The sequence below is a fragment of the Odocoileus virginianus genome, chromosome 17 (assembly GCF_023699985.2).
Source record: "Odocoileus virginianus isolate 20LAN1187 ecotype Illinois chromosome 17, Ovbor_1.2, whole genome shotgun sequence".
NCBI lineage: Eukaryota > Metazoa > Chordata > Mammalia > Artiodactyla > Cervidae > Odocoileus > Odocoileus virginianus.
This window is the reverse complement of record NC_069690.1, coordinates 47,280,916-47,306,259: the sequence shown is the minus strand read 5'-3', so window position 1 is coordinate 47,306,259 and position 25,344 is coordinate 47,280,916. Positions and strand designations below refer to the sequence as shown.

General features: G+C 51.0%; 2 protein-coding genes across 3 annotated transcripts; both read left to right on the top strand.

Moving 5' to 3' along the window:
* The first annotated feature begins 14,380 nt into the window (after window positions 1–14,380).
* LOC110145642 (carbonyl reductase [NADPH] 2) lies at window positions 14,381–18,289 on the top strand. 2 transcript variants are annotated; one of them, XM_020906056.2, is made up of 8 exons: window positions 14,381–14,573; window positions 16,554–16,651; window positions 16,756–16,910; window positions 16,999–17,041; window positions 17,128–17,227; window positions 17,347–17,411; window positions 17,707–17,740; window positions 17,836–18,289. In XM_020906056.2, the coding sequence occupies exons 1-8, from the start codon at window positions 14,522–14,524 to the stop codon at window positions 17,937–17,939; spliced, it is 651 nt and encodes a 216-aa protein (XP_020761715.2). In that variant the 5' UTR covers window positions 14,381–14,521; the 3' UTR covers window positions 17,940–18,289. The 2 variants fall into 2 exon arrangements, with proteins under 2 accessions (XP_020761715.2, XP_020761711.2); XM_020906052.2 differs by having other exon boundaries at window positions 14,390–14,573; window positions 17,623–17,740.
* A 3,093-nt stretch (window positions 18,290–21,382) lies between these two features.
* On the top strand, window positions 21,383–22,951 carry LOC110145948 (L-xylulose reductase-like; the record flags this gene model as incomplete). Its single annotated transcript, XM_070479738.1, has 6 exons — window positions 21,383–21,546; window positions 21,645–21,687; window positions 21,764–21,854; window positions 21,967–22,031; window positions 22,123–22,240; window positions 22,360–22,951. Coding segments are annotated over 6 exons (585 nt in total), but the record flags the coding sequence as incomplete, so codon positions are not given.
* Between the last annotated feature and the right edge of the window lie 2,393 nt (window positions 22,952–25,344).

The following is a 25,344-nucleotide window of genomic DNA, read 5'->3' as shown; positions in this document are numbered from 1 at the left end:
CAGCTTCAAGACAGAAGAGCCCAGAGTCAGCAACAGAGCCATCAATGGTTTAACGGATTGGGGAATTTCCAGGTCTGGAGTAACACTCTACCATGTGCAGCTGACAGAGAGCAGGAAATGGTGGCAGTCTTCTCTCCTGGGGGATGGGGGGGCGGGGGGGAGCGGACAGGGAAGATTGCCAGTTATAGGGGAATTGACAACAGATGGGCTCATTAGTTACCAGGGAAACCAGTAAAGGGGCATGCCCCTCACCAATCCTTTAGTAGGAACAATCACTAGCTGAGGCCTGGGGCAAGTATGTAGGAAGGTCAGTCTTGTGTTTAGGTTATACATGAAGAAGGCACTGGTAGGAAAGGGGATGTACAGAAAGCGAGAGAACAGTCATCTTGAGTGGCCTGAGCATACAGAAGGAATATAAAAAATAGAGAAGATATGGAAGGTAAGCCCCTCAGCTTGAGAGGGTGGCTCTGAGTCCAAGCTTGAACTGCTTGCTGCACAACAGACCAGTAAATTGAGAGTAAGAATCAGTAACTTTTTTCAGAAAGCCAACAGACTGAGAAGATAGTGGGCTACTGTCCCAAAGAATCATCTTCCCAGAGTTAGAATTCAAGCTTCTTAAACTAAAACGGGAGGGGGAAAGTTCTGGTTCTGGCCAGACTCTGGAGGGGATGTGTTAATTTCTTCCTGCCTACAACCATTCACAGTTGGACCTAGCTGGGATATTTTCCAAGAGTTACACAAAAGTATTTTAGCTTCATGCTCTTTACCTGGGAGGCAGGGTTCCCAGAGATAGGCCATTACGTGTAATTTAGTTAATAGGCGATATCCCTTAGGTAATTAACTTGTCAAAGGATACAGGCTCTTCCGTATTATAGCTCCTGGGTGCTGCACACAGTTATAGGGGAAAGTCATTATTTTAATGTCTTTTAAGAGAAGGAGGGAGAAGCACTTGAACTTTGAAAAATCAGCAAGGGCAGAAGATCCTTTGGAAGTGTTACCAAGTTTAAGCTCACTCTGCTCACCGCACAACAGGTCGATGAATCTACAGATGAGGTGTTGAGACAAGGACTTTATTCAGAAAGCCAGCAGGCTGAGAAGATAGCAGACTAATGTCTCAAAACAACCATCTTGTCAGGACCTGGATGCCAGATTCTTTTACAGAACAGAGAGGAGGAGGAAGTGAGAAAGTAAATTTAAAAGGCCATTAATCTAGCAAATGTCTCCTGGAATGGCCAACTTCGGGGAGGGCATCTATTAATTTCTTCTTCCTGCAGCCATTCAGAGATAGGCAAGGTTAGATTGTCTCTGTGAACTGAACAAAGGCACTTTAGTTTAACAGGCAGAGTGGCAGGGTTCCCTGAGGAAGGCCATTAGGTATGATTATGATAACAAAAGCAATGAAAAGCTAAGGGTAAAGTCTAAGTCAGCTAAAAATAGCTGAGGAAATAAGAGAAGAGAAAGGCAAAGAAGAAAGGGAAAGATAGACCCAACAGAATGAAGAGTTCCAGAGAATAAGAAGGAGAGATAAGAAAGCCTACTTAAATGAACAAGGCAAAGAAACAGAGGAAAACAATAAAATGGGAAAAACTAGAGACATCTTCAAGAAAATTGGAGAAAACAAGGGAACATTTCATACAATGATTGGCACAATAAGGGACAGAAATGATAAGGACCTAACAAAAGCAGAGGAGATTAAAAAGAGGTGGCAAGGATACACAGAAGAACTGTACAAAAAAAGGTATAACCACAGTGGTCTGGTCACTCCCCTGGAGCCAGACATCCTGGAGTGAGGTCAAATAGGCCTTAGGAAGCATTACTAAGAACAAAGATAGTAGAGGTGATAATTCAGAATTAGCTCAGAATTCCAGCTGAGCTATTTAAAATCCTAAAAGATAATGCTGTTAAAGTGCTACATTCAATATGTCAGCAAATTTGGAAAACTTAGCAGTGGCCACAGAGCTGGAAAAGGTCAGTTTTCATTCCAATCCCAAAAAAAAGCAATACCAAAAAATGTTCAAACTGTTAGGAGAAGCACCCTGACTGAAACCTCCCACCATGGCCAGGCACCATAGGTAACCATTTGCATGAGTTGTTTTAGGACAGGAGGTCCTGGTAAGAAACATGGAACTAACAAGCCACCGCCAACCGGAGGAGTTTGGGAAAGGTCAAAAGGAGATACCACATGTCCGACCACCTCCCAGAATCCTCACTGGCATCCATCTTGGCTGAACAAGGTGTTCACCACCAGGAAGAACTCTGAGTCAGAAGGATTGGCTAAAGACAACCAGGAAACTAATCCCATCACCATAAACCCAAGACTGCTAGCCATGCAGCAGAGCTATTCTCCTGGGTTCCCTTACCCTACTGCTCTCCACCCGGGTGCCCTTTCCCAATAAAATCTTGCTTTGTCAGCACATGTGTCTTCTCAGACAATTCATTTCCGAGTGTTAGACAAGAACCCAGTTTCTGGCCCTGGAAGGGATCCCCCTTTCTGCAACAACACTACTGCACAAATGCACTCATTTCACATACCAGCAAGGTTATGCTCAAAATCCTTCAAGCTAGGCTTCAGCAGTGTGATCTGAGAATTTCCAGATATACAAACTGGGTTTTAAAGAGGCAGAGGAACCAGAGATCAAATTGTCAACATTCGTTGGATCATGGAGAAAGCAAGGAAATTACAGAAAAACATCTACTTTTGTTTCATTGACTACACTAAAACTTTGACTGCATGGATCACAACAAACTGGGAAATTCTTCAAGAGATGGGAATACCAGACCACCTTACCTGTCTCCTGAGAAACCTGTATGTGGGTCAAGATGCAACTGTTAGAACAAGACATGAAATGACAGATTGGTTCAAAATTGGGAAAAGAGTATGACAAGGCTGTATATGGTCACCCTGCTTATTTAAACTCTATACAGAATACATCATATGAAATGCTGGGCTGGATGAATCACAAGCTGGAATGAAGATTCCTGGGAGAAATGTCAACAACCTCAGATACGCAGATGATATCACTCTAATGGCAGAAAGTGATGAGGAACTAAAGAGCCTCTTGATGAGAGTGAAAGAGAACAGTGAAAAAGCTTGCTAGAAACAACATTCAAAAAACTGAGATTCTGGCATCCAGTCCCATCACTTCATGGCAGATAGGAGGGGGAAAGTGGAAGCAGTGACAGATTTTCTTTTTCTGGGCTCCAAAATCACTGTGGAAGTTGACTGCAGCTGTGAAATTAAAAGGTTGCTTGCTCCTTGGAAGGAAAGCTATGATTAACCTAGACAGTGTATTAAAAAGCAGAGACATCACTTTGCCCACCAACTTTCATCTAGTCAAAGCCATGGTTTTTCTGATAGTCATATATGGATGTGAGAATTGGACTATAAAGAAGGCTGAGTGCCAAAGAATTGATACTTTTGAATTGAGGTGCTGGAGAAGACTCAAGAGTTTCTTGGACTCTTCTTGGACAAGGAGATCAAACCAGTCAATCCTAAAACAAATCAATCCTGAATATTCATTGCAAGGGCTGATACTGAAGCTCTAATACTTTGACCACCTGGTGCAAAGAGCCAACTCATTGGAAAAGACCCTGATGCTGGGAAAGATTGAAGGCAAAAGGTGAAGGGGTGGCAGAGGATGACACAGTTAGACAGTCTCACTGACCCCATGGACAAGAATTTGAACCAACTCCGGGAGATAGTGGAGGACAGAGGAGCCTGGCATGCTGCCATCCATGGGGTCACAAAGCATTGGAGATGACTTAGTGACTGAACAACCACAATAACAAAGTCAAAGAAACAGTTTCAACACAGAGTCAAAATTGGCTCTAACAGAAGTTGGACAAATTGGAAGGTGTTGAGTCAGGGTGACCCTGTTCTCCATGTGGGCTGGGTTCCAAGACTCATCCCAAGCTGTCACTTCCATCTAATTTCACAGATCCATGGTGGGCACCAGGTTCACCCTTCTACACACCCCATATCTAATCTCTGCACCAAAGGCTGGCCGCTAAGCCTGCACCAGAGTCAAGCAGCGCAACTTCTTCCCTCGCACTTGAGTTAGCACTCTGGTTCCACCTACCCCTGAGGCCACTTTCCCTTTCATTCATTGAATAGATTTATAATAGCTACTTTAAAGTCTAGCTTGGTAAAGCCAGATCCATTTTTAATTGGTTGCTTTCCCTCCCCCTCCCCCCGACTTTGAATAACATTTTCCTATTTCTTTTCATGGCTAGACAATTTTCACTGTATATGGGACATTGTGGATGACATGCCAGAGAGAGTCTGGATTTTGTTATTTTCCAATGAAGTGTTCATGTTTGTTCTGGTAGATAGTTTAATTATTGAGCAATCACTTTGTACTTGTCTGATCTTGGTTCTATGCTTCATTGGGATAATCTGTGGAAATTCTCTGGTCTTCCCAAGGGCCTCTAACTTCGTGGGATCCAAATTCTTTTTTTGTTGTTTGTTTGTTTTTTTTTTCCATTTATTTTTATTAGTTGGAGGCTAATTACTTTACATCATTACAGTAGTTTTTGTCATACATTGAAATGAATTAGCCATGGATTTACATGTATTCCCCATCCCGGTCCCCCCTCCCACCTCCCTCTCCACCCGATCCCTCTGGGTCTTCCCAGTGCACCAGGCCCGAGCACTTGTCTCATGCACCCAACCTGGGCTGGTGATCTGTTTCACCCTAGATAATATACATGTTTCAATGCTGTTCTCTTGTCTCCTTTGTGCATTTTATCAAGGTCTCAGGGATTAGGACTGGAGCAAGTTTACCTCAACTAGTCCTGAATCATAAGGATCAGACTTTGCAGGCCTCAGCTGGGTTGCAGAGAGTGGACTAGTTGTTAATGAGCTGTGTTCACTCTGGTGGGGCCACAACTCCTGGGCCTCTGGCCCTGTATCACCCCTAGTAGCTTCACTCTGCCCTTAATCTCTCTTGGGTCATCTCTCCCTGCATACACACAGCTCAGTCCTCAGCTATTGACTCAAGGAACTGGCACAGACCTCTGGGCACGGCCTTCTCTCTACTGCTGTGCCTTGAAGATTTCAGCTCCTCGAGCCCTGATCTGCTTCCTCTGTTCGGCAGGACCATGCATTCTGTTTGGACTCCAGTTTCCCATCCCTCAGGGGGAAGCGTCATCTGAGCTAGAGCATCTGAGGGTCTCATCTCAGGGGTTCCACCTTCCAGAACTGGAGGTCTTGTGCTGCTTGTTATCTGTTTCCTGGGAATAACTCCTGGGCCTCTGATGTCAAGATTCCTGGTTATTTACAGCAGGAAGGCTAGTCTGGGTGCCAGTTACAGCATCCCCACTAGAAGCAGATGTGTGTGCTACGTATTTTTAGTTTATAGTGAGAAGAGTGTGTTGTACACCTCAGTCTGTTTTTTGACTTGTTCCTCAGCTCCCAGGGATCAAGTTATAGCAGTTCCTGGGGAGCCAATTCCACAAGGAGGCACTAGCTGGTGGGAGGGTCTGGTGGAGCCTGGGGAGGCAGAAATGCAGCTAATCTGGACAACTTCCCAGGGACATCATCACCTTGAGGAAGGGGTCACCCTTTCCCCGTGTCTGTGAGAGGCCAGGGTGTGGAGGGAGCAGACAGAACTGCTTACTTAGGACGGAGTGATCTGAACTGCCATCGGAGAAAACCCTGGACTGGAGAGCAGGGTCTTCAGCTCCGGGCTCACAGTACTTGGGACCCTGTGCCTCCAGGCTGGGGTCAACTCCCCCATGAGCCACTGACTCCAGGAGAGTGTGAGGCCTCTGTTCCCTACGGTGGGGAAAGGGCCCACGGGAAAACTGTTTGCCCACAGGAAACTTGACAACCCCTCCCTAGCTCTGCGGCTCTTGCCACTCAAGCCTAATCACCCTGGGAAAAGCCACCCTGGCTGTTCCCAAGGGTCACCTTACTTCTGAAGCTCTCCTCTCCCAGAAATATTTCCTTACCCAGAAGAGCTTAGGACAGCTCTTAGCAAGGTGAAGGAGAGCAGGGCCTCTCCCAGTCGACACCCAGGCTACAATGCCATGATGTCATGGGAAGAAACTGCAGGCAGGCCCTTTCCCATCAGAGAAGATTCTGTGGGTCCTAGTAATCCAGGAGCCTCTCGGGAGTGGAATTCTTGCACAATAACCCCAGCACTTAAGCCTCCCTCTCATTTCTTCAAAACCCTGGTACTGAGCTGGGAACAAGTCAGCTTCCTGGAGGGCAAAGACCCCAGAGAGGGGTTGGGGTTTGCAGGAGATGGCTGATGTGGGGTAGAATAGGGGCACATCCTGAGAAAGACTGAGACTCAGCAACCAGTGAGTCTTCCCCCATCCTGCCAGGGCTGGGCATGGCCCCACCACCCCTCCCTGAACATTCCCTTACCCTCTGGCTGTCCCCTCTGCCCCAACAACACAGGAAGGACTCATCCTTGGGGCTGAAGAAGAGTCACCAGGCTGACATGGGAAGGACCAGAAAGATCACGGTCCAACAGTGACATTCCACTTGATTGGAGGAGGCCATAGGCACTGGCCTGAGGTCCACAAAGGAGGCCTTCAGGAAGCCCTTTCTGCGTGGTGTCTGTGGGCTTGAATGCCCCCTGCCCCCATGAGGGTGCTTGCAGTAGGAAAGGCTTGGCCCTCAGCGCACAGACACTCCTAGAGGCAAGAGGCCCCTAGCTGGGCTCCTGGGGTGGCCTGAGCCCTGGATTCCACTCCTGGTGGCGAACACAGAGGCCTGCGCCTGGGATCTGACCTGGAGTGCTATGCCCCCTGCCTGATCAGCTTGGACCTTGGCCCTTGCCAGCTGCTGGCCAGGCAAGGGCTGTCCAGAGAGCCAGAAGGACCAGTACAGTGTCCAGGAAAGTGGAGGGTCAGAAGCTCTTATTAGGTCCTTTCAATCCCCTCATAGTCCAGAAGAAAACAAAATATACCAATGAGATGGCCTCTTGTTTCTCTCCAGGAAGGTGAATATTTTCCAGCCCCCACCTATGGTGACTGCAGGACCGGATCTAACTCTCAGAATCTGCTGTGAATCTGGCCCAGCAGGATCCCCAGGATTCCTCACCACAGCCAGTGTGAGGGTTCCAGCGAGTGCCAAGATTCTGTCCCCTCCTTAGTATGGCTGCCCGGTAGAAGGACCCTAAACACAATGACAAAGACACAGCCCAGCCTGGCTATTGGCTCAGCCCAGCACCAAGAATGAACCTGCTGGGACTTCCCTGGTGGTCTGGTGGCTAAGGCTCTGCCCTCCCAGTGCAGGGGGCCTAGGTTCGAACCCTGGTCAGGGAACTAAATTCTACATGCCAGAAATAAAGATTCTGCAGGCCACAACACCCCCCACCCAAAAAAAAATATCCCGCGTGCCGAAACTAAGACCTGGCTCAAGCAAAATTAGTCATTTTTTTTCCCTGAATGTAGAACGAACTTGCTGACATTCAGGTCCTCTTCATCACACCGGTGGGACGAATGTGTGCTTGTGTGTGTGTTCATGTGTGACTATGTGTGTCCATGTGACTACACATGTGACTCCCTGTGTGTGTGCCCATGTGCATACCCGAGTGAATGTGCTCACACTTGCATGTGCCATGGGTGCACACGGGAATCGTGAGAGGAACGATGACCTTCAGCCAGTGACCCGAACAGGTTTTTCTCTCCCTCCCTTTCGGTCACTCTTATGCACCCTTATGGTGCAGCTCTCAGCTGCACCAGCTTCCTGCTTCATCCAAGAAGGTTCCCTGTGCAGCCTCTTAACCTCCACTTAAGGGTTCATGCCCTGAGTCTTGGAGGCCACATTGTCAACAGTGCTCTCTTGAAAACAGTCCTATTGACAAAAATAAAGCCACTTTCACCCGTCTTGGATGTGGGCCTAGCAGTGGAAGATTTCATCACCATTATTGGAACTCGTTTCCCTGCTCCTGTTTCTCCCCACCCACTCAACCTCAAGTTCCCTGTGCAGGTATAGGTCATGGCCCATGTTCTGTGTGGCTACCAGTTGGCTTCACCAGTTCTTTTAGAATATGTCTTTCATTCATTTGTTCACTCTGTAGACATGGGTTGAAAGAACACTCTCTTCCAAGTATTGGGGAAATGGTGATGGAGAAAGCACCCCTGCCTTCTGGGGGTTCAGGTGACTACAAGTGACAGAGCACAAGGAAGGGGGAGAGCCATCCCAGGAGTGGAGGAGCCCAGAGGGCTGACCCGTGAGGGAGCTGACACATGGGGGCGCCCAGAAGCCAGAAAGCGAAGACAGGCCAGCAGGGAGACTTGCCAGGTTAAGCAGGGCAGGCACTGGGCAATGAGCGGAGCTGACCTGGGCTTTGGGAGAGAGACAGGGACGCAGGCAGTCCAAAGGCTCCTCGTGGTAGAACCAGTGAGCCTGGTGCACCCCGGGTGAGGAGTGGAGGAGGAGGGAAGGTCTGGAGCAAGTGAGGGCTTTGGGTCGAGAAGTGGGCAGTGCTGGGGCCACAGCTGTGGCTCTGGGTGGGGTCAGGTGGCATAGAGGAGACACTGCAGCTCAGTGAGGGGTGACGGCTCAGTCTAAACAGCAAGAAGGCGCATTACCTGGATGGGGCATGGGTGAGTCCCACTCACCCATGACCCTGGCTACACCCGGGCACTATTTGGGAGAAAGTTTTGATTTCCACGTCCAGAGGGTACAGTCCATCTCCCAGACATGTAATTTTCTACGTGGCATCAAGTCCTGTCCAGCCTGGGCTGCAGGTTGGGGCCTGGCCTGCGGGGACTCCTTTCCTGGCACCCTCGTCATGTGCCTTCTGCCCCTATTCTGTTGGGTGCCCAGCTCTCCCTGAGCCCCCTGTGGCCATTCTGCCTGGACCCTGGCCTTTCTCAGTGAGCACCCAAAGGCTGACCTTTTGGACCCTGGCCTTTCGCAGTAGGCACCCAAAGGCTGACCCTTTGAGAGTGCCCATTCCCCTCAGAGGTCTCCTGTCCTGGACCCTGCCCAGCCCGGACATCAGCCCCAGCCCCTGCCCTGATCAAATATGCTGTATTTATAGTTCCAGTTTTTTGTTTTTGTTTTTAATAATTTATTTATTTTTATGTCTGGTTATGCTGGGTCTTCGTTGTTGCATAAGCTTTTTCTAGTTGTGACGAGCGGGGGCTACTCTCTAGTTGGCTTCTCTCCCTGCAAAGCACAGAGCTCTGTGGGGCTCTTCTCTGTAGGTCAGAGCTTATGGCGGCAAAAACTGCCATCGGGTTGGGAGTGATGGGAATCCCAGGGAGGCAAGGATCAAGGGGTAGCACTTAATAACAGAATAGCCAGTTTCACCAGCAGAAACAGGTTTATTCCAGAATAGCCAGAGGAATTGTGACTCAAGAAACCACAAACTATGGGGAACCAAAGGCAAACCTAGAGAACAAGGCAGGGGAACTTGCTTTTTTAGCAGAAGAAAGAGGTGAGAGGAAAGTGGTAATAACCAGAGTCTCAGCTGGAGGAACCCGGAGACCACAGTATGGAGGCTTCTCATTGGTTGGGCGGCAACAGTCTCTGATTGGCTGGGCTGTCTGGGCGGAAAGACTTCTTCCTCCTGCTGGACAGTAAATAGAGGCAACTGTCCTTGCTGCTTGGGGTCATGGATACGTGTGGCAGGCAGGAGAGCTCCCCTACAGGCCTACCCAGGCTCCAGATGTGGCTGAGGTTCCCTTGGTTCTGTTACTGAAAGTGTGGATTGGCTGCCCTCCACTGTAAAGCCAATAAAGAGGCAAGGTTGGTGGCAAAGAAAGTTTGCTTTCTTTAGGAGACTGGCAGTCCTTGGGGTGAAGACAGACTCCTATCCACAGGCTGACTCCTCTGCACTGACAATCAGTTGGCAAGAGTTTTTATAGGTGAAAGGAGGAGCTACATGCAGCTCTGACAGTCGTCTTAAAATTTGTCGTCTTGATTAAGTACACTTAATCTTCAGTTCCAGGGTAGGTTTGTTCCCATTTCTCTGAGGCCAGCGCTTGGAACTATGGCAGCTTATGCCATGGCTACAACCTGGTCATCATGTAGTTAACTTCTTTAACCATGAACATTTTAGTATCTATAAAACAGCTCAAAGGATAATGCTCAGAATAACATCTTAGCTCTTGAAGAGAAACTGAAGAAACTAAACTATGCTTAATGAGTAAACTATTATCATCTAGTCTCACTGGATTCTTTTCCTTTGTTTCTGCATTTTCTTACTTCTCTGATTAAACTTACTTTTTGGTTAAAGTTTTTCCACAGACAAAAGACAGGTTGAGGACATGGGGATGGGGCAAAGACCATAAGGTCCCGCTCCACTTCAATTCCAAAGACTTAATCCTCGAAGACAACTTGGTCACACTTGCCACAATGGTGTGTGTGTGTATTAGTTGTTCAGTCGTATCCGACTCTTTTTTTTTTTTTTATCCGACTCTTTGTGACACTATGGACTATAGCCCACCAGACTCCTCTGTCCATGGAATTCTCCAGGCAGAAATACTGGAATGGGTAGCCATTCCCTTCCCCAAGGGATCTTCCTGACCCAGGGATCAAACCCAGGTCTCCTGCATTGCAGGCAGATTTTTTACTCTCTGAGCCACTAGGGACGCCATGCCACAGTGGTAAGCAGACCCGAAGCAGTGATCAAAATGTTTTACCTTCAGAGATCTGACTCCACCTGGCAGTGGAAAACAAAAGAATATGGGGCAGGGGGACTCCCTGGTGGCCCAGTGGTTAACAATCCACCGAGCTATGCAGGGGGTTCGGGTTCAATCCCTGGTTGGGGAACAAAAATCTCAAGTGCCTTGGGGCAACTAGGACCACTCGCTTCAACTACTGAGTCCATGTGCCCCAACAAGAGCTCCCACATGATGCAAGGACGATCTCAGGTGCTGCAACTAAGACTCAATGCAGTCAAATAAAATAATTAATTTTTTTAAAAAAGAATATGGAGCAGTGTAGAGATAAGCAGTAGTTATGGTCATGTGACCAGTTGCAGAAAGTTCAGTAGCTCAGTCAAGTCCGACTCTTTGCTACCCCATGGACTGCAGTGCGCCAGGCTTCCCTGTCTATCATCAACTCCCAGAACTTGCTCAAACTCATGTCCATCGAGTCAGTGATGCCATCCAACCATCTCATCCTCTGTCGTACCCTTCTCCTCCTGCCTTCAATATTTCCCAGCATCAGGATCTTTTCCAGTGAGTCAGTTCTTCGCATCAGGTGATAAAAGTGTTGGAGCTTCAGCATCAGTCCTGCCAATGAATATTCAGGACTAATTTCCTTTCGGATTGACTGGTTTGATCTCCTTGCAGTCCAAGTTGCAGAAAAGAGAACTATAATAATTTCATCCTCCTTCTGACACAAATATATTTGTTGTTGCTGTTCAGTTGCTCAGTCGTGTCCAACTCTTTGCGACCCCATGGACTGCAGAATGCCAGGCTTCCCTGTCCTTTACAAATATATTTGTGCACATATTAACCAATTTTTTTCTCTTCTCCCTCTCCCTCACTATCTACCGTAATATGTGTTAATAGTGGTTATCCTTCTAGGTCAACATTGAAGTTACAGAATATATAAAAGGATGTGGCTCCATTGGAAGAGGAATGGATATCATCCAGAGATGGATAAAGGGACTTTGTCACCTTCTGGTCAGAGGGTAACATGTATTTGGTTGTGTGTTGGTGGTTACATTATGTCAGGCAGTGTTTGCTATTAACTTTACTTGGAATTGAAGTTAGATGGACTGGGGTGGATTTGTAGTGATCAGTGTATATTGTGCAAGGTTGAACCTAGTGTCCCATAGTCCTTTCTCTGCACAGTTCTGAGCTGGTGTGGAACACGGGGGACATTCTGCCTGGGTTTTGGGGGAAACAGAAGTGAAGCTGCAGCAATTATGTTCTTTTTGCACCTGGAAGGGAGACACGGTGATTAAAGTGGTGTCCTAGTGATGTTCGCTTCCATCCTGTGATCAGATTTAACATCATCTGATCATCATCAGTGATGGGACCAATCAAAATGGTGCCAACTGGTGGGATGCTGTAAGGATGCTTTGTCACCGTGGTGCTCATGAGAGAGATACACAGCCTGCATGATTACAAAGAAAAACTGGGCAAAGCCAAATTGAGGGACTTTCTAATAATAACTGATCTATATTCTTCAAGAGTATCAAGGTCATAAAGATCAAGGAAGGACTAAGGAGTGTTCCAGAGTGAGGAAAACTAGAGACAGGACCTCCAAAGACAATATGTGACCCTGGACTGGACACTTTGGCCATAAAGAACTGGAGTGGGGAGTCTCAGCTATGCCAGACAAGCAGGTTGTAGAGACCTGTAGCTCACAGTTAGTACTAACCAATGGGACTCTGTGTGAGGGGGGTGTCCTCACCACAAACACAAAACCAGTGTGCAGGGACTTCCTTGGTGGTCCAATGGTTAAGACTTTGTCTTCCGACACAGGGGGGTGTGAGTTCAATCCCTGGTCAGGGAGCTATAATCCCACATGCCTCGGAAGCACCCCCAAAACCCCAAAACATAGAGCAGGAGCAATATTGTAGTTAATTCCATAAAGACTTTAAAAAATGGCCCCCATCAAAAAATAATCTTGAAAAAACAACAATGGGCACGAGGAAACTTGGGGGTCATGGATATGTTCATGACCTTGGCTCGAACAGAGATCTCCCGCACTGTAGGTGGAAAGCTTTACAGCCTGAGCTACCAGGGAAGTCCCTGTGACCTTGATTGTGATGATGGTTTTCAGGTGTTTTGTACAAACTCATTAAACTGTATACATTAAATTCTATACTCTTGTATATATCAGTTAAACCTTTATAAAGCTTTATGTTCTCTAGAAACATAAAGAACATCATTGGGACAACTTATGAAAGCTGAATGAGGGCTGAGGACACGTGGTAGGGGCACATGGTGTTATTCTCCTGACTCTGATGGTTATGTTGTATATTTGTTGTGTTGGTGTGTGTTATGTTGGGGTTTTGTTGTATTTATTGTGTGTTTTTGTGGTTGTATAGGACAATGTCTTGTTCAAAGGAAACAGACGCTAAGCTATCTGGGGGTGATGGAATGCTAGTTTTGCAAATTTCTCTCAAATGGTTTAGGGAAAAAAGTTCCTGCTATCCTTGCAACTGAATTGTTTCAAAATAAATATTATCTTTAGCGTTTGAAAATGTGTCTGGAGAAAAAAAAAAAGAAAATGTGCCTGGAGTGTAGTGATGGCCTTGGTTGAGTGGGGCAAGTGCTGCTGGGGTTTTGTTTGGGGTGGGGATTGATGGAGGTAGGGAGACTTTTTAAGCTATGGGCATTAAAGAGAACAGTCCCCATAAGGACCTCTGTGAGTAGATCAGGCAGTGTTGCGGGGGGGAAGTAGGGCTGGAGTATGCCACAACCAATGGATGTTTCTTTTCATCAGGCCACTTGGAGGTTACCTCCCAGGGCTCAGGAATGGGCTGGGAGCGGGTGTGCTCTATCCTGTGGTCTGGTCCCGTGAAGAAACCTCCTGGTCACACTGTATATGAGGACTCAGCTCTCTGTTGCTCAGGGCATCCCCTGTTGTGTATTCTGGGCCAGCTCACTCATGCACAGAATTGATCGTCAGTTTTCCACTTCCACAGTCTGCATCCTAAGTCTCTTTTAAGAATGTTTCTCTAGCTTTGCACAGTATCAGTACCATAGCCAATGAGGTTTATCCAATGCATGATTATTGCTAATTTGAAAAAGAAAAAAAAAAGAATGGCCTGGGAATTTCCTGGTGGTCCAGGGGTTAGGACTTTCACTGCCAGGGCCCAGATTCAGTGCCTGGTCTGGGAATGAAGATTCTGCAAGCAAGGCAAAAAAAAAAAAGAATGAGTTTCTGACAAGTGTGAGGGAAGAAAGCCAGGTTGGATGTGTTACCCGAGTCCCTGGCAGGGCAGGGACCGCCTTCCTTTTAGTCACTGATAAATTCACAGGATCAAAAGAGCAAGCCCATCTGGGCCTCCAGGAGTCAGGGAGATCTCAGAGAGGTGGGATGGGTTTTCGGAAGGAGCCCTGAATGAGAGTGAGGTGTAGGTGGCCGGGGCTCACAGGCATATCCGAGATGTGAGAGTCCGAGACTGGCAAGGGGCAGGTGAAGAAGATTCCCAAGGCCAAAGTGGCCACCAGACTGGGGCATGGTGTGATCCAGGTCAGCAGGTGCCGGGGGCCGGCCTGAAGTATAGTGTTTCTTAGCCGTCACCCTAGCACACCAGACTCAGTGCTCGCAGGGACTGGTTCTAGGCCATCTGCTTCCAGCCAGCCAGGAAGGGACATGTTCTGCACCCTAAGGTGTATTTCTAATTTGTTTTCCAAACCCAGGTTGGAGCTTCTGGCTGGCCCCTTTGGATTGTGGGTAAGGAGGGTGACCCCTTCCAGGAAGGCAGGTTTCTGTAAACAGGAAACAGAAGCTGTGCTGATGCCTGGCCCCACCCGGTGTCCCAGCATCCCCTTCTCCACCCCAAACCTCCCAGCCTGCCCCAGCCCCGGCCTATAAAATCCCCACACCCTCATTTCCAGTTGACCAGTGGCTTGGAACGGCACCATGCAGCTGAATTTCAGTGGCCTTCGGGCCCTGGTGACAGGAGCAGGAAAAGGTAGGTGTGAGCCGGGTAGGTGGGGGTGTGAGAGGAACTGAGGTTAGAGAGCAAAGTGCGCAGACCCAGAGCCTCTTGTTGGGGCCTGCACGTTCCCTTTGTGCTTGTCACAGCCTGCCCTGCCAGCAAGTGCCCCCCACTCCAGCCACCGAACCAGCCAAAGTGGGCCTGCACTGCTCCCTACCATCCAGCAGGCCCCACTGGGACAGGACACTAGCCTCTCCCTGGTCAATGCAAGAGCCTGAGACGGCGGCCCTCAGACTCAGTCTGGGCAGATGGGGACGCATCTAGCTGCCGGGGTCCAGCCTCGGCAAGATCCAGGGGATACCCTCAGGATGAACGGCATCGGCGAGAGAGAGAGAGAGAGAGAGAGAGAGAGAGAGACATGTGAGGCCAGCCTTGATAGGGCCAAGTCTGCGAGGGAGAGAGTCTGCGAGGGAGAGAGAGAGAAAGAGAGAGAGAGAGAGAGAGAGAGAGAGAGAGAAAGAGAATGACCAGACAGGGGTGTTTGCAGGGTCTGGCAGAGTCTGGCAATGCTTTATTTTTTACCATAGCTTTTATACCCTAAGTTAGTACATTTCTATGGGGAAGATAGTTTAACATTACGTCAGCTTGTCCTTCACAAAACCAGGGTGTTTTCTGAATACTTCTTTGTTTATGAGGGTCTTGTACATTATCTTCTGGCCTTGGGGCCTATTAACATTTTATGCAAGTCAGGTGAATGTAAACCTATTTTCCGTTTTTATGGTGACCTTAACTGAAAGGTAACAGTCTCATAGAGGAATAGTACAGAGTAGAATTATATCCTTGTTAATACAAAAATTAATCCTTCTGCAAAAGTTGTCAGTTGCGTTTATCTAAGAAGTTTACCCCATACAGACTCTGCGGCTTCAGTGAGGCAGCCTCTGCTTAGCACTCCTGGCTGACAATTAACAACCATCTCATTGTTACCACACTAGGGCTAAGTCCTTATTTCTCTAGATCTTAAACTATATTAACAATGGTTTCTATAACACTACCTTACCACATTAAAAGCAGAACACAGCAAGCAAAACACAGCAAGCAAATCTCAACCCAAGAACCACCTATAGAATAATTTTTCTTATGTTTTCTAATAGGACTCCTTTACCCCTTAAAAAGGCTCTATGTCTATTAGGGCTTTTATATAATCAGGTTCTTTATGCTATTTTATGATTAGGATATTATAAGAAATCATGCATATTAGTACCAAGGGCATAAATGCATTTGGCTAACAAACTACCAGCAAAGGAGTTTAAAATTAAAACACTCCTTTCACCCTGGATAGTCTCATAAAATACCACCACCTGGGAAACTTACTGATTAAAGTTCTAAATTGATTCTTATTTGGGAAGAGATCGGGGAAGGCCTTCCTGCCTGTTTCAGAGAAATTAGGGAGTAGTCCATTGAGGCAGGCATCAGAAAGACAGATATCATCTTGAAGGTGAGCGCCAAGGGCAGCTTTTCGAAATCCCTGAAAACCTGATCTGCCTTGCCTGTCAGGCTTTCTCCTCGTGACCTTGTCATGGGTGGGATCTCGTGAGCTGGCCTTTTCAAAACCCCTGAAAACCTGATCCGCCTTGCCCGTCAGGTTTTCTCCCTTATGGCCTTGTTAGGAGTAGGGTCTCTTGAGCTGACTTTTTTGAAACCCCTGAAAACCTGATTCGCCTTGCCCGTCAGGTTTTCTCCGTTATGGCCTTTTTAGGGGTAGGGTCTCGTGCGTTGGCTCCTGGCATCTAGCCAAGGCCTCTTCCTTGGGCCCAGCAGGAAGGGACTGCCCTCTGGGCCTCCCTTGGCTGGATTCTAGTTGTCCAGATACCTGCCTCCCGCCACCTCCTGGCCCAACACCCCTCTGGCCAGCACCCTCTCATCACTCTTTCCTGAGCAGCATATCTGCAGCCCCCCCTCGCAGTCTTGGTCCAGACTTGTTGGGCTATCTTCCTGCCTGGTGAACCCCTTTAGGGATCGGACGGGACACGGTAAAGGCCCTTCATGCCTCAGGAGCCAGAGTGGTGGCTGTGAGCCGCACCAATGCTGACCTGGTCAGCCTCTCCAAGGAGGTAAGGTGTGCAGGCCTAGGGTGACCCAGGGCTGTGACCCTTGGGGATGCCTCATAAGCCTGCCAGGACCACCCCTTGGGTCACCGGCCAATGCCTCTCCACAGTGCCCTGGGATAGAGCCTGTGTGCGTGGACCTGGGTGACTGGGAGGCCACAGAGAAGGCTCTGGGCGGTGTGGGCCCTGTGGACTTGCTGGTGAACAATGCCGCTGTGGCACTGATGAAGCCTTTCTTGGAGACCACCAAGGAGGCCTTTGACAGGTGAGGAGGAGGAAAGGAAGTTGACGGGAGCGGGCTGCCCAGGGCAGGGTTCAGGCGTGACCACGCTCTGACTGTGCTGTCTCCCCAGGTCCTTCCACGTGAACCTGCGCGCTGTGTTCCAGGTGTCCCAGGTGAGGCGAGGGGGGCTGTGGCTCAGCACTGACATGACCCAGGCGGGGGTGCGCTGGGCTCAGCCGTCCCCTGTCTTGGCTTCCAGATCGTGGCCCGGGGCATGATCAGCCGTGGAGTCCCTGGCTCCATTGTCAATGTCTCCAGCATGGTGGCCCACGTCACCTTCCCCAACCTAGCTGTCTACAGTGAGTCCCTCTGCCCAGTCTTGAGCCCCTATTCCGGGCAGGAGCAGTTGGGCTCCCAGGCTGGGCTTCATGCAAAGCCTGCTGAAACCTTAAGGATCCTCAGTGCTGCCTTCTCACAGGCTCCACCAAGGGTGCAATGACCACACTGACCAAATTCATGGCCATGGAGCTGGGACCATACAAGGTAGGCATGGGGGCCCTGGGGGTGCCAGGGACCCAGGCCTGAGAAGGCACGCAGGGTAGGGGTCAGGTGGGTGGTGGTGGGCAAGGTTGGGGCCTGGGGATCAGAACGGGTGTAGGGGGCTTCAAGGGGTGAGTGAGAAAGCTCAGTGGGGGCCGCGAGGGCGGGGTTAGTACGCCGTCTGCGGCCGCCCCTCTGACCCCTCCGGCCCCAGATCCGGGTGAACTCCGTGAATCCAACGGTGGTGCTGACAGCCATGGGCCAAAAAGTCTCGTCTGACCCTGAGTTCTCCCAGAAGCTGAAGGAGCGCCACCCGCTGAGGAAGTTTGCAGGTCAGGGGGGCTTCGCGGAGTGGCGGGCCGGCTGGAGCTGCTGGGCAGAGTCAGCCCGGCCGAGCCGCGCTGACCCCGCCCCCTACCCGCTGCAGAGGTGGAAGACGTGGTGAACAGCATCCTCTTCCTGCTCAGCGACCGCAGTGCCTCCACCAGCGGGTCGAGTATCCTGGTGGACGCCGGGTACCTGGCCTCCTAGAGCGCCACACCTCCACGCCCCGCCACCCCGCCCTCAGGCCTTCAGGACCACCAGGCAACACTTCTCCACGCCCTAGACCACGCCCCCGACGCCATCCACGCCCACGCCCAGATAAGGACCTGCATGCCCCGGCCTACGGTTTGGTCCCACCTCCACGACACAACTTGGCAGCACCCCACCAGCCTGCAACCTCATACCTGCCCCACCCCGCCCTCCCCTGAACCAGACCACATTCCTCCACACCCAATGTGTGGGTGCCAGGAGACCCAGTCCCTCACGCTCCCACCCACTGTGTGGTCCACTGTGCCAGGGTGGATTTGCCTAAATAAATAGAAGCCATTCTCCTGAAACTAGTAGCCTTGCCAGGGCTCTGGATGAGCTTGCCCCAAGGGCAGGGAGGGGAGGATCAGGGACTGAGCCGCACAGGTTAATCTTTGAAGAGGTAGAGAAGGGGCAGATCCAAAGCCAAAGGAATTCCACAGCTGACCACTGACTTTGATCTGAAGGGCTGTGTTTTTCCTTGTCTTTGTTGTCCATGCCCCTGATACACCCAACCTTCTCTGTGCAGAGGGCAGCCTGCACCCAGCTTTCCTTCCCTGTGGTTCTGGATCTGATCTTTAGCCCAGCACCCCCTGCTCTGACTACCTTCGGATGGAGAAGGAAGAGGGTCTGAGGAGCTGTGGGGAGATGCTCTGGGCCATCCCTAGGGAAGATGGGCCTGAGCTCTCAGTCCTGGAGTGAAGGAGGTAGGAGGGTGGTGCTGGACCATTATAGTTTACCTAAGCCTGAGGAACCCAGTTTGACCTTGGGGCACACCTTCCCCCACAAGACCACCCATGAAGAGGGCAGCCCCAGCTAGTGAAGTGTCCAGAGCTGCTGCTGTGCCTACTGTTCCTGGCCTGACCCCAGACACAAGAGCTCTGCAGCTGGGGCAGCTAGAGGGTCTCCCGGGCCCTGCTGGGATTCAGTTGTGCTTGCCCTGGTCAGCTTCCTACCCATGCCATCTGAGGGTGTGATGAGGGCCTGAGGTGGTCAGTCAGCTGGCCTGGTGCAGTGTACAACCCTGCGAAAGGGGGCAAGAGACAAGGGGCTGGGGTGGGGCCATCCAGGCAATGGTTGCACTGGGTTGAGAGAGTAAAGGGCAATTCTGCTCAGCTTCAGGGCTTCCAGAGCAAAGTCTGTGCCAAAACTGATCTGAATCAGTGCAACTGGCCCATTCTGGGAGTTGCTGATGGACAGGAAAGCCTGGCGTGCTGCAGTCCATGGGATCGCAAAGAGTTGGACGCAACTGAGCAACTGAATTGAACTGGCCCACAGAGGATCACGGGACAAAGAAAGGATTTGGACACCATTCTGGGGGGGGGGGGGCAGGAAAAGCCAGTGAAGGGATCTAAGCTGATGTGCCTCTCAGGAAGGACAGGCTGGGGACTGTCCCCCCCACCCCCACTCCTTGCCCCTTGGCTTCTGGTAGGCAGATGGCAGGGTCCAAGGTTAGGAGCAGAAGGCAGGGTTAGGTGGGAACCCAGAGGGGATGGGCAGTAACACATGACCAGGTCTGGTAGGGAGAACTCACTTGGCGATCCTCCAGGGGCTTCTCAAATCTGTGCCTCCTGCTGCCCCCAGGCCACCTTCTCCGCCAGACAATCCACCCCTCTGGGCCCAAAGCCCTGCAGAGGCCCTGCAGTCACCAATTCCTTACATAATCCTGGCCAAAGAAGGCCCTCAGGGCAGTTTTGAGACTTTCCCACCATGATCCATAGAACAAAGTGGATTTAAGAGATGGAACCAGTGCACACATGCATGGACACATGTGCACACGAACATCTCTAACTGACCCAAAACTCCAGGAAGCAATGCTTGCCCTTGGGGGCCACTGCTACCCTGATGACCCCAAGCCTAGCCCATCCCAACCTATCCTAGTTTTTGAACTACTAGTGACCTTCTGTGGGTGGGTTGGACGAGTTAGTGTTTCAACACCCTTGCAGCTAAAGTGCACTTTTGTGGTCCTTGGCCTCTATTTCAGGCTTATCAGTTTAGTTCAGTCACACAGTCTTTTCCGACATTTTGTGACCCCATGGACTACAGCACCCTGTCCAGAACCAAATCCCAGAGCTTGCTCAAGCTCATGTCCATCATAGGTGATGCCATCCAACCATTTCATCCTCTGTCGTCCCCTTCTCCTCCTGCCTTCAATCTTTCCCAGCATCAGGGTCTTTTCCCAGGAGTCAGTTCTTCACATCAGTTCTTCTTTGGGGTTATAGGCTTGTCCAAACCCTTTCACTCTAAGCACTACAAGTAAGCTGCTCCCAGGTTTGGGGGAGGGGAGCATGTGATCCTTTTAGCCAAACTTTTCTACTCAGAAACAAATAAAAGGGGTTAGCACTGCATTCTCTTTCACCTTCTTTCCGGTAAAAATTACCGTATCTGGTTTTACTTGTTTATTTTTTTGTAATAACCTACTTGGAAGGGAAAAATGTTGGCGAGGCCCGCTAACCTTATGAGAAGGCAGTTTGATAAACTCTACCCCAGGGTCTGGCGAGGACCCTGTGTGCCTCCCCTCAGCCGCGCCCACTCCTTTCGGCCAATTGCCCCCCGCGGGGAGACCACTATTTGAATATCCCCGCCCGCGGCGGGACACCACCCTGCGATTGGCCGGCCGCGCCCTGCCCCACGCCGTCCTCAAGCCTGGAGCGCAGCTCAAATGCCCGCAGTGTGGCCGCAGCAGTATGCCAGAGCGGTCCGGACGTCGTGGATCTGAGGCTCCTGGGGCGCTGGGCTCTCGTCACGGGGCCGGGTAAAGGTGGGCCTGGGGAGGTGGCCGGGGGCGGGCAAAGGTGGCGAGGGAAGGGCACCCTCACTGAGCCGCGCTCCTCGCAGGCATCGGGCACGGCCCTGTCAAGGCGCTACACTCGACGGGCGCGCGAGTGGTGGCCGTGAGCCGAACCCAGGCCGACCTGGACAGCCTGGTCCGCGAAATACGAGCCGCCCTGTCCCAGCCCGGGAGGCAGCAGCGGGGAGCTGAGGGCGGCCAAGGAGGGACACACAGGAGCTGGACGCTGGCGCTTACCAAGGACTCTTAGCACCCCCGCACCTCGCCGGACGCGCGGAAGAACGACGACTCCCCCGGGGTTTAGGAGGCAGAAATGGCTGCTTTGCTGGGCCAGAGGCGCTCGGGCGCTGGGAGGAAGTAGACTGGCTGGAGGCGGGGCTAGATCCCTGATCCTGAAGCCCCTAGTTGAGTTGCCCAAAGCACAAGTTAACCCTCCCCCGACAGCACCCTGGGAGCCCCAAGAAGGTGACTGGCTCCCCTGAGACTCCTAACCCGCTATCCCTGTGAGACTGAAAGGTCACGAAAACACAGTCCCTCTCACCTGAATGAGAGGCCCAGCTGTACCCTTTCCAGGGCATGGAGCCTCTAGTAGATGTGCTCCCTTACCACATAATATACACAGTGTCCCGGGGTGGAGACCGTGTGCGTGGACCTGGCTGACTGGGAGGCCACGGAGCAGGCACTGGGAGGTGTTGGCCCTGTGGACCTGCTGGTGAACAATGCAGCTGTGGCGTTTTTGCAGCCCTTCCTGGAGGTCACCAAGGAGGCATATGACATGTAAGGCAGGGTTGGGTGGAGAAACACCGTTGGGGAAGGGCTGTCTCCTGCTTCAGCAGCCTCAGTCCCTGACCAGGGTCTGTCCATCTGCCTTCCAGGTCTTTCAATGTGAACCTTCGGGCGGTCATCCAGGTGTCCCAGGTGCGCTGGCTTCAGGGCAGGACTGGGAACTGCTGGGTGATGCCAGCCCTGCCTCATCCTTCTTCTGCGATTTCAGATTGTGGCCCGAGGCCTGATAGCTCGGGGAGCCCCAGGGGTCATCGTGAATGTTTCTAGCCAGGCCTCGCAACGGGGACTGACTGGCCAGTGTCTACTGTGAGTGAGGCCCGGCTGTGCCCTGCCCCGACTCCCACCACCCCCCCCAAAACCCCCCATCTGAGCAGGCAGCTCAGGCTCCACACATGCTGTCCATCCTCACAGGCTCCACCAAGGGTGCCTTGGACATACTGACCAAAGTGATGGCGGTGGAGCTCGGGCCACACAAGGTGAGCCCCAGTGGGATGCCTCCCATGCCCCAGTCCATGTGCTCAGAGAGCCTCAGCCCATCCAGTTGACCCCCTACCTGTGCCAGTGCAGATCCGTGTGAATGCAGTCAACCCCACGGTGGTGATGACACCCATGGGCCAGGCCGCCTGGAGTGACCCTCAGAAGGCCAAGGCCATGCTGGACCGCATCCCCCTTGGCAGGTTTGCTGGTGAGTTGGGCAGGAGCCTGGCTGGGAGTCATGCCAGTGACCTGCTCAGGTGAGGGGTGGGAGGGAAGGACGAAGGGCAGCTCCTTTCATGAACATTCTGAAACCAACCTCGCCCACAGAGGTGGAGAACGTGGTGGACACCATCCTCTTCCTGCTCAGTGACCGCAGCAGCATGATCACAGGCTCCACTGTGCTGGTGGATGGGGGCTTCCTGGCTACCTAAGCCCCCCCTCCATCCCCACACAGCCCTGTTCCAAGTTGAACCCACCTTTACCCCCATTCCCCTTCCCCATCTCTTCAGTAAACATGATTCTTCTGTCCAGCCTGCACACTCACACCTAGGCTGCAGTCATGTGGCCGGAAGATGCAAAGCTCAGAGCTGAGCATGGGGACAAGTCCCAGGTAGAGACACCCGTTCAGCTCACCCTGGGCCAGCAGCAGCCTGGCTCTCCTGCCAGATTGTTGGGCCTGGCTAAGTCCCTGGCAGGTATATAGGACTTTCCAGAAGGCCAGCTCCTAAGGAGGGTAGTGAATTTGACCAAGGATGATCTTCGGCCCTGTCCAGAAGCCTCTCGGGTGGAAGTGGTGGTGTTTTCACGTGAATGCTCATTGGTATTCCTTAAAGTCAGTGCGGAAGACAAAAGTGAACTGAGCAGGCTGTGTGCTGGAACTTCACTACTTTGTTCACGATTGAACGACTTCTTTGCCGAATCAGGTGGTGGTTTTCGATTACTGAGAATATTCCCGCAGCGTTCTGAGTCCTTCACCATGTACTAGGCACAGTCCAGGACAAGATCCAGCTGTAGAATTTGCCAACTTCCATGGTGACATATTCCCTTCTGTTTGAGGTGGAGCTGGCACAGAGATGTCTGTCCTCCACTTTTCCATGCTGTCCTCACCACACAGATACAAAAGGCTTACACCCCAAAGCACAGATAATAGTACGTGTATGGAAATATTTAGGAAGTGATGGGTTTTGAGTATTTGTTAATTTCATTTTTAAATACAACTGATTTCAAGCTTATGTAATTCTTAACAGTGGTTACTTAAAAACTGGCTAGCAGAATTCCTGAAATCCAGCAGTCCACCCTCTGCACACCACTGCGGGGGAGCTGAGTGTCACTTAGCTTCATGTCATGTATCTGCCCAGAGTGGTGCCTTGCAGGCCCCAGGGGTGATGTCCTGGTGACAGGCCGGGCCCACCCCTCACCTCCTGCCGTGTCTGCCCAGCAAAGCCAAACTGTTGACCCGTCTGCCACCCTTCCTGTCCTGTCCACACCTCCAGGGTTGTGGGACACCCTTGTTCTTTAGAGCGTGTCTTCGTGAACACAGTTGAGTGGCCCCTGGCCTTGGCCTGGGCTCCACAGGGCCCCCTATGGCCTGACTGCAGACTGTCCTGCGCCACCCCTGGAAGCTGCTGAGGGGTGCTGTGCCCTCCCAGAGGCCTGAGGTCAGCACAGGACGGGCTTGCTTTATGCAGAAGGGGCCAAGCACACTGGCTCCCACCCCCTCCCACAATCACTCCCACTCCATAGGGTCCCTCCTCTGGAGGCAGAGGACTCAACTGGCCTTGTGCTGGGGGCCGGGGAGTGTCAAGCTCACTGCTCTGTACTCTTGGCTGGCAGGGGTTGGGGGCCTAGCACCCCCATGGTGGAGGAGTCAGCAGGGAGAGACCCGGGCATGGAGTGAGACAAGAACAGAGATGATGAAGAAGGTTTATTGTATAAAATAAGAAGGGGCTGCCCCATCCTGGGGCACAAGGACAGAACCCACCCCCCCAAACTCCCCCATCAGGGAAGCCCATCCTGGGGCTGCCCCGGACCCGCCCCTACAGCCCGAGGGAGACCCTGCTCCCTTCCGGCCTCCCGTGGGGGCCAGGGGAGGACTCAAGGACACATCTCAACACAACAGGTACAGGCAGGGAGGGGGCTGCTCTTCTGGAAGTGGGGGCTCTAGAAGACAGTGCACTTCTTCCCTGGCTTTTTCACAGGGGGCGGGCAGAGCACAGCCCGAATGGCTGCGTCGAACACTGTCTTTAGGCCTCACTGGGTTAGGCCTGAGCATTCCAGGTACTTGACAGAGCCTGGGGGCGGCCAGGAAAGAGGAGAGGGCAGGGCCTCACCTTGGCTTCGCTTGACGGGCCTGCACTCCCATACCTGCTCCACCAGCCCATCCCCTGACTGGACCACCTTCCTCCACATCCGCACCCAATGTGTGAGTGCCAGAAAAACCGTTCCTGTCTGTACAGTAAACTCCCAGAGTTTACTCAAACTCCTATCCACTGAGTCAGTGATGCCATCCAGCCATCTCATCCTCTGTTGTCCCTTTCTCCTCCTGCCTTCAATCTTTCCCAGCATCAGGGTCTTTTCAAATGAGTCAGTTTTTCCAATCAGGTGGACAAAGCACTGCAGTCTCAGCTTCAGCATCAATCCTTCCAATGAATATTCAAGACTGATTTCCTTTAGGATCAACCGGTTGCATCTTCTTGCAGTCCAAGGGACTCTCAAGAGTCTTCTCCAACACCACAGTTCAAAAGCATCAATTCTTCGGCATTCAGCTTTCTTTATACTACAACTCTTACATCTATATATGACTACTGGAAAGACCATAACTTTGACTAAATGGACCTTTTGTCAGCAAAGTAATGTTTCTGCTTTTTAATATGCTTCCTAGTTTGGTCATAACTTTTCTATCAAGGTGCAAACGTCTTTTAATTTCATGGCTGCAGTCACCATCTGCAGTGATTTTGGAGCCCAAAACAATAAAGTCTGTCAAGGTTTCCATTGTTTCCCCATCTATTTGCCATGAAGGCTGGGACCAGATGCCATGATCTTAGTTTTCTGAATGTTGAGTTTTATCCAACTTTTTCATTCTCCTCTTTCACTTTCATCAAGAGGGTCTTTAGTTCTTCTTCCTTTTCTGCCATAAGGGTGGTGTCATCTGCATATCTGATGTTATTGATATTCCTCCCAGCCATCTTGATTCCAGCTTGTGCTTCCTCCAGCCCAGTGTTTCTCATGATGTACTCTGTATATAAGTTAAATAAGCAGAGAGACAATATACAGCCTTGACGTACTCCTTTCCCAATTTGGAACCAGTCTGTT

Bases quoted from the DNA above. Each gene is read 5' to 3' on its own strand.
- LOC110145642 (XM_020906052.2), top strand. From the start codon at position 14,522: ATGCAGCTGAATTTCAGTGGCCTTCGGGCCCTGGTGACAGGAGCAGGA. The intron at 16,652-16,755 runs GTAAGGTGTGCA...GCCTCTCCACAG, and splicing joins TGGTCAGCCTCTCCAAGGAG to TGCCCTGGGATAGAGCCTGT. The intron at 16,911-16,998 runs GTGAGGAGGAGG...CTGTCTCCCCAG, and splicing joins ACCAAGGAGGCCTTTGACAG to GTCCTTCCACGTGAACCTGC.